The following is an 8,481-nucleotide window of genomic DNA, read 5'->3' as shown; positions in this document are numbered from 1 at the left end:
GTAGTTGTTTTCAATCAATTGGAAAAAGTGTGTGGTCAGTTGTTAACGTTCCGTTCGCCTTCCGTGAGTCGTCAGCGTAGAACATTTTTGGTAGCACTTTAAACATTGCGTAGAGTTACTCGAAATAAGACAGAGTGAGTTGAGTACCAATCGGCTTTTTCGCACCAACGGTTTGTGACCACCTAGGTATCCTTTCTATTCAATAAGTCTTGCTATCAATCCATGATTTTGATCACGATTGTGAATAACGGAATAAGGTCAACCGAATGACCTGCTGTTATGCTAGCAGTCGGTGAGAACTGCTTCAGCGTTATCACCGTCATTATCGTGATTATTACCGGCTTCAGGAATGTGAGGAATGAAACATGCGGCAGGATAATCGAGTCATTGGGGTTTACTGTCCTGTACTATGGTATGGAGTCTAAACTGGGAGTTCAGCGGGCAAACCTGTGTTTGGAACCATCAATGGCAAGAAAAGTGACTTATTTGAGGTCAGGTTAGAACTGGGATCAATTTTTGGCTTGCTTTGCTATACATCTTTATGCGGCTCTCTCGAAAATCGTGACGCGGAATGGCCTACTTTGATTACAGCCTTCCATTAAAGACGTACCTTCAACGCACTGGATCCACTATACAATGGCTGGTGCATGATCTCACACAGACTGTCTAGCTCATTGTACGAACAATCATCTATTAAAAACTTTTCAAATGTTGTTTGCATGTCAACTCCAGATGTACTGTAATTAACGAATAATTCCTAGGTGTTGGATATCGTGTATAGCCTCATCCCAGTTAGGAATAATGATCTTGTAGGGCCCAATTGCACGTATTGACCGTCACTGCTCCACATGGTGCTACTTTGAATCAAACCGTTTTCGTGCAGCGTACTAATACAGTGATTGGCCACTGAAAAGGAACATAAGGACAGAACAACTTCGTTGGTGCCACCGGCATCTGCACCCCATGGACACTTTTGCTTGATTACTTTCTCCCCATCACTCGTATGGTCACTCTCTATCCTGTCCTACCTGAACCTATTGTGGTCAGTCAACCCGAAGAGGTGAAGCACCGGACTCGAGTTTCATTTTTTTAGCGATCATGAACAATGCCAGGATCTAAATTCCGGACAGAAGACAGGTAACCAAATGAAGAGAACAGTTAGCAGTATGTAGTGTTTACATCCTGTCACTGTGGATCGAGCGTCTTCTGGTGTAGAATGTGCTCTCTAAAGATTTAATGTAACACGAATCAGTATCAAGGGAAGTAGTTTTGTTGTGGGAATCTCTTCGAATCTGCCCATCGCATTGTTGTGACTATGTTGTAATTGAATAACCGGAGATTCCGGTATTATTCACCCTAAAGCAAACACGTAATAAACGAAATTTTGAATGACTTTCACCTGACTGCATGTGAGTAAGCTCCTGTATCTTTTGCACTTGATTCCTAGTTAACAATTGTTTTTAACCTTCCTTCGTCCCGAACGGTTTTATTGACCGTCGATAGTGCACTCTGACGACACCATCCGGCCTGAGACGTCTGAATTAATTTTACACTACTTATTATGGTTAGGTAGCGAAATTGGCACGATAAATTTCCGTCTATCTCAACACAATGAGTAGGCGTGTCGCGCGACTTCGAAATTTCGCTCTCCTCAGGTGCGGGACCTGAAGTATGCAATTAAAATGGAGTAAAAACAAATGTGAGTGGACAACCAATCGTACAGTGAGGTTAAAATTGGTGTCGTGTGGTCGGGATCACGGCAACCGAGGGCATTGTTTTGTAACCGTGTGGACACAAATAACTGGTATACTTTGTTAACCATCGTCTCAATAGTAGGCAGAAGTGTCGGGTCCTGCTTGCATACTAGTATTCGTAATGAAGCTCTTAGATTGCTCAAGTGGACAATTTGCAGAAAACGTTTTGCAAAAGGAGGCACGTTTCCGCCATTTGTCCTCCGAACTTTTTTGGACGATGGCGATCGGAAGAGAACTTTAATATGGGTTTATGTGATGATTGGCTGAAAAGCACGGTTTTATGGTGCACAAGAGCATGACATTACAGACAAGTTGATGGTTCTTTTCCAAGCAGATATCTCCCCAGGGATGCTCTGGAGGTTCATTTTTAATAATTTTCCTAATCCTTGATGTCCGATTAATATGGTTATGATATGTTGTAACCTTTTTTTAGAAATTTTATGGTACCTAATGAGATCCAGGACGCTTCACTCAGACCTACACACATCTTGTGACTTGAGTTCCATGACCTTTGTAGACATACTTGCGAATGAACTTAGCGACGAGTCTTTACAACTTTATATCTACCGAAGGTGCGCATAAGGCAATCGGTATCTGTGTGTTTTCAGATTCTAAGTGAAAGCACCTAAGACCGGGTTGGGAAAAACCGTATTATAAGGAACAACATAAATCTGTAGCCCGGGGTGATTCGCAGCGGAAAAGATGTTTCTCAGAACCGTTCTGCTTGCCATAGTTCACTCTGAACGTTGGGTGGATGTTGATTGTACTGTATCTCCAGAACTTGCGACAGTGTAAAAGGTAGAATAGAAGGACATTTTTTTATTTCTGTCGTTTACAGATTACTTACTTGCAGTCGATTTAGGAAAAATCTGTATTTAGCTCTGAAACGGGTCCACAATGCGAAGTAACTCCACCAGATACACTCTACCGGTGTAAATGCTTTGCAACAGTGCGGTCATAGTTCATTCGATTTATCCAGCTCCCATGCAATTGACCGGTTATACTGTGGAGAATGGATCGGCGTCTATCGAAACATGTGATAGAACATACTCCACAATGTGTCCTTACAGGATTAGCATAGTCTTCCCAAAAGGTTCAGACGGAGAACCGTGGACCTGCGCCTTCTGTTGCAACACATTTTTTGCAAGCTTGTCACCGGATCAATTTGAAAGCATCATTACCAGTGAGAATATACAACCTTAACCTGAAATGTTTCTCTGTCAGTGAAACAATGCGTAGTGAATTTCTCAAGCCAGTAATGTGTGCACAGAATGTTTTCAAATAGTTCTTTCGGTTGCCTTGGTCCTGGTTAGATAACACCAATTGTAACTTCACTGTGTGTTTGTTGTCGTCCCAGATTTCTCGCTTGGGCCGTCCCACTTCTTGCGTATGAGGACAGTGGAAGAAACTTTGGAATCGTACGAGTTATCATCTGTCTGTACTGGTAAAATGGATAGGGGTGGTCCAGCGTTTATCGATTTCATCTGTTGTATTTTCTGAACGCGACAGCAGGACTAAATTTTTACTGTTAATCGTGATTGGTAGAAAATCCGCACTCATCTAACTCACAAGCTAGGCTCAGTGAAATGATATGTTCAAAAATCTATTTGGAACAGAGTTACGTGATGGTAACCTTGGTGATGCGTTAATCAACAATGTACCGTAACACTGTTTATCAGTAGGATGAGGTGTTGGCTACCGATAGAGTGGTTGGAATTCGCATCCACCTCTAGTTTTACTCCGGATTGAGTGGATGGATGATAACGTCTTAAAGCATCTTCGTGACACTTATCCACTATCCGAAGAACCATCATCGACTAGTGTACATGAGAGATACTAAAATACATAAGCAACTAATGAACCAAGAAACACCGAAATGCGTTGTTTGTTTGGGAAACAACCACACACACGAGTATCGATGGTCGCCATTCCCATTATTATCCACCAACTAAATTGCGTGCCAAGCTACTAAAACCACTTCTTGGTGGATTTTGCTCATATCCAATTTAAGCGGATGTATGGTTTTTGTCTGAGGCTTCACCAAACAATGTTCTCTGAAAATACTTTAGCAGGTATGGTTCACATCGGTACAAGGGACAATTGGACAAAGAACGGTGCTGTTCTTTGAATGTCAGCTTTGAAAGGTGCATATGCTGGTGACATGTGTTACATCCGGACTAGTTACTTGGACTTTGTCCCTTATGAGACCTCGTGATCATCAACTTAGCGCGTGGTACGATGTAGTCAACAGTAAGTGTGCAAATACACTCCTTATTTTCATGCAGTAGTATCGGGATGATATGTTATTCTAAAGCACTAGCCCCTCCCAGCCAAGGAACTTTCCACGTCGATAAACTTCTCCTCACTGAGTTTGTTGGGAATAGGTTACATGTAATACTAATAATACAATGATAATAAATAATGTCATGTTACAATACTGACCAACAACGCGTGTAGCAGTAAACTGTTGCCCACGAGACCATCCATCTATATTGTGTTGGCAGCTTCCATTAACCGCACTTGAAAGTAAATATTGCACTGAATCACACATATTTTGATGCGAACAAAACGATATTCTCCTAAACTTAAGCTTATTACCTTGACTTCTAGGTGAAACCGTTCAGTACATTCAAGCTTGCAAAGATCCTGGGTCACTCGACGAAAGCATTGACTTTTACGACACTCATTTTTGGTAAGCTTTTTCATTCTTATCTTGGTTCATAGAACTTGATCGTTTATGCTATAGTACTCTTATCGTAGCTGATAACGTAGGTGCTGGAATTTCCGTTATTGTAATTGTCCGTTGAGTAAATCAGTTTCTTGGCTTTCTGCCGTGCTGGATACCCGTTATATTGTCCCACACTGCTTTGTTGTTTGTCAGTCAAACTGGTACGCACGAAAGCAATGAAGCGTTGTCTCAAGAAGTAACTGGCTGGTGATATCAACCAGCCCGACTACTGAAGGTACCATTTTGGTGATGTCAAACTCGTTGGCAAAAAACGTGATCGTGCAAAATGCGCACCTTGTATCAACATTAAAGATGCCAAACTTCCCCCGAGGACATGGTTCTCCCATTACGCGTTTGGACCATGGTGAAGAGATTAGACCTTATCCTGGTGTTCTGGTTTGCACACCTTGGCAACCCCGTGAGCCATACTACGAGATTGCCAATCAGAATCAACAGCGTCTCGTGCCGTAAGCTGATATAGGTTCCCTGGTCCTCCGTGTTTTAGGGTGAAAATGTGGCAACTTGTTCTTTAGAAGTTTCGCTATTCTGCTAATCGGACCATCGCGTCTCTGCGGTCGATTATTTGAGCTGCGCCTTCTGGCTGAGGACCCTATCCTATCCAGGTTTTGGTATCACCATGGTATTTCAGCCAATTTGACAACTACGAAATACACAAGTGGGGTTAAGCAGTTTTCCCACTAAAAGCATCATGAGGTGCGCATTTCAAGGGTCGGGGCATCCTGGTGTCCAAATCACATCTAACGGACGATATTGTCTCGTTATTTGATGGTTGTAAATCGTAAGAGTGCACCTTAGGTAGAACTTTCTGGTTCAATCTTTGTTTTGGTGTGCCCTGTGCAATTCCACAGTGCGAAGTATCAATTCAGAATTCTGAGTGTCTTTATGTCTTCCTGAAACTTCAGGTGGAAGGAAATTGAGTTTGCTGGTTTGTCTATCTATCTTAACAGCTGCATAACTGCGCCGAAGAAATCGATGCGCGCATTATCAAGGTGCGAGCAAAATCTGCGAACTTGCGTTGTTTACGCCTTTTAGGTTAACTGACCTGTGCACAAGGCAACTGTGAAACGTGGGTCCCCAGATCCAAAGACATTAGACGGATCCAGATTTTTGAGCGTCAGACTAAGGTGGCTTGGGCGTGCATTACATATGGCGAACCTCGATACTCGTGGAAAATATGGTTTTTCAACGCGAAATAAAGTCAGCTATCATTAACGGAGGTGCTGTGGAGTTTTTGCGTCTTTCTGGTTGGCGTCCACGTGTTTCTGGTTGCATGTAGTTAGAAGCCTTGCGGCACGTAACCGATGCCAACTGCCACCGCGGTGTTGCTTTCTAGCTGAAGTTTGTTGCTGTACGGGGAGCTCATGTTAGGTGAGGTTCTCAAAGGATTTTGGCCAATCCCACTGATGGCTGTTCCAAGGTATAGACACCTTGTCCTTGTTATCCTTCTCAAAGACTATTTTCACACTGATTCCCTAACCTCCCTCTTTTCACTCGTTACTAGACATTTTTCATCATGCATGTATGACACTCATGTGTCTCTGTTCGTGATGATACGGATAAATGCATTTTACAACATTTCCTGTCCTTATTTTGTTTTGCTATACACTCGTAATGTCAAACGCTTTTTAGCTGGATCAAACAGCTACATCGATAGACCAGGCAACCTCTAAATATGTCCTATGGGAGATCTATGGGACGCCACGAATCAGTGAGCGTCCACACTGGTCCTTTGTGTGACAAGCCCCCGCACAACATATCTCCCACTCCCCGCATAGCCTGCAGCTGCATAGCTCAGTCCGCACAGCCAAAAACACAGGCATAGACGTATCGATCGTCGACCATAGTTTTTTTAACTTGTCTGAGGTAGGCTGGCGTGGATTCACGCCTGTTGCAGGCCCGATAGGTCTTTGTTGTTAGGTTTAAGATACTTTATGATAGACTGCTTAGCACACGGGAGTTAACATTTTTGGGATAATTTGCACCGATGTATTGAAAAGCCTGCAAAAGTAGTGATATTCTGGACGGTGTTTTGTGCCGAGATTAGAATTCATCTACTGGGCCCATCATGTAGACCATTTTCTGACAAACACCAGCTTAATATGCGCACAGGTGCATAATATCCTGAAATGCACATAAAATTGAGAATGGTTGAGTAGGGAGAGTTTATGGATAATCAGCTAGAGCCAAACGATCTCAGGTCTATTGCTCATCTCCTCAGTTCTGATATACTCTGGTAGGCTTTCTGCACTTGATTTCCGTTCAACTTTTTGTTCTAACCGAGTGTTTTGATGATGAGTTGTGGATGAAAAGTTTCAGTATTGAAAGTGTTCCGATAGGCTCTCCATAAGTTCTCAGTCGGTGCTACAAAACCGCTATCTTTTGTTTCAGGTGCATTTGTCGCCGGATTGGATGCCGGACTAGTGTACAATACATGGCCCAAAATGGCCGATCGCTGGGTTCCGGATGACCTGATTACACCACAGTATGGTTCTACTTTCGGTAACCTACTGAACAATCCTACCGGTGTCCAGTTTTCGCACCGCATTTTGGCCTATACCACAGTGGCTTGCGCAACGGCCCTATGGGCAACTGTCATGCGGACGGGTTTAGCCACGACTGGACCACGAATACGCACGGCCGCTCATCTCGTTCTGGCCGCGGCAGTGGGCCAAAGTACCTTGGGGGTGGTGACCTTGTTATACTACGTTCCCGTATGGTTGGGTGTTATGCATCAAGGAGGAAGCCTCGTTCTACTCTCCTCTGCCTTATGGTTCACCCACTGCCTTCGAGCAGTACCCAAATAGAAACCTGCTGTCGTCGGTTTCTCATCGTGCTTTCCACACTATTTTAATCCTCATTCTGTGAAGTTATTCCTGAATACACGCATATCTTCCAGTAAAGTATTTTCCTCGAGAATTGGACTGATTTTTATGATCATTCATTCCCAGAATGGATTCATGAGTGCAAACTGCTCCTACCTCGATCTTTTCCTTGTGGGTAGTCTGCAAGAGTGAGCTGATGGAATTTTTAGGCATTTGTGTGAGTTTTTGCTCGGCACAAGCAGTGGGTCAAGGAACACCTGTAGGAGCTTATCAAATCTTGAGGTCCAGTCTGTCTCATCTTTTTCGCGTGGTGTACAAGGTGGAACCGGATTTTTGATTGATTCTCTCTTTCGTTAGCTTATCCTTCTGGTATGTGATTTTATCTAAAATCGTCCAGCTGTAACACCCTTCCGGTACCTAGCTGCCACGCTAGAAAGAACGGGGGCTGAGCTACTGTCGGGTCCCCCAAGCCTAGACAGGGGAAGCCGAGAGGCAGAGGTCGGGTTCGAACCACGGACCTTCCGGTCAGTAAATTCGCGCTCTAACAACTTGAGTCGCCAGATATCTAACGATTGACGATGCCATTCAACCCTTCTTGAGGTTCACAGAGACTGACACTGTTAGCCAAAACAGTAAGCAACAGGTACCGTGATAATTACAAGCGCCTAGCTCACTACTAACTAGTAGGGATGTTGGGTAGGGTATAGGATGGTATCCACGATGGGATATTTCGTATTTGTGTTCTTTACCGAAGATGAGAAATGATCGGCCACCTTGCGATTGAGTCGTACCTGTCCAATTTGAGTTCAAGTCGAACATAAATTCGACGGGAACTCGCGGACCAATGTGATGAACCCCAAGAAGGGTGAAACCGCTCCTGGGTTGTTGAGGCGTTTTCAGCAACATTGCGAGTAGTGCGTTACGTCTAGGTAATAACGCACTACGATCTCTCGAGTATCGTACCAAATGTATCACACTCACTTGAAGCAAACCTCCGTAAATGATACATTCGGTTGATTTAGTTGAGTCTTATCATATTCTTGTGAGCTCGAGCTGCCCCATTGGTTGAAGCGCGAATTTACTGACCAGAAGGTCCATGGTTTGAACTCCACATCTTCATCTCGATTGCTGCTGCTTAGGCTTGGGCAACCTAGCA

The 8,481-nt window shown here is 43.7% G+C and overlaps 1 protein-coding gene across 1 annotated transcript in view; it reads left to right on the top strand.

Annotated features, from left to right (window-relative positions):
- T265_09076 (hypothetical protein) overlaps positions 1-7,412 on the top strand; it is a gene marked incomplete at both ends in the record, with an annotated part of 15,944 nt that extends 8,532 nt beyond the window's left edge. Inside the window, 2 exons of the mRNA XM_009175055.1 lie at positions 4,365-4,446; positions 6,892-7,412. Of these exons, the coding sequence (XP_009173319.1) occupies positions 4,365-4,446; positions 6,892-7,307 (498 nt within the window). The remainder of the gene's footprint in view (positions 1-4,364; positions 4,447-6,891) is intronic.
- Positions 7,413-8,481: the final 1,069 nt, after the last annotated feature.

Source organism: Opisthorchis viverrini, assembly GCF_000715545.1.
Source record: "Opisthorchis viverrini unplaced genomic scaffold opera_v5_252, whole genome shotgun sequence".
NCBI classification, from domain to species: domain Eukaryota; kingdom Metazoa; phylum Platyhelminthes; class Trematoda; order Opisthorchiida; family Opisthorchiidae; genus Opisthorchis; species Opisthorchis viverrini.
This window is presented reverse-complemented; position numbering and strand designations above follow the sequence as displayed.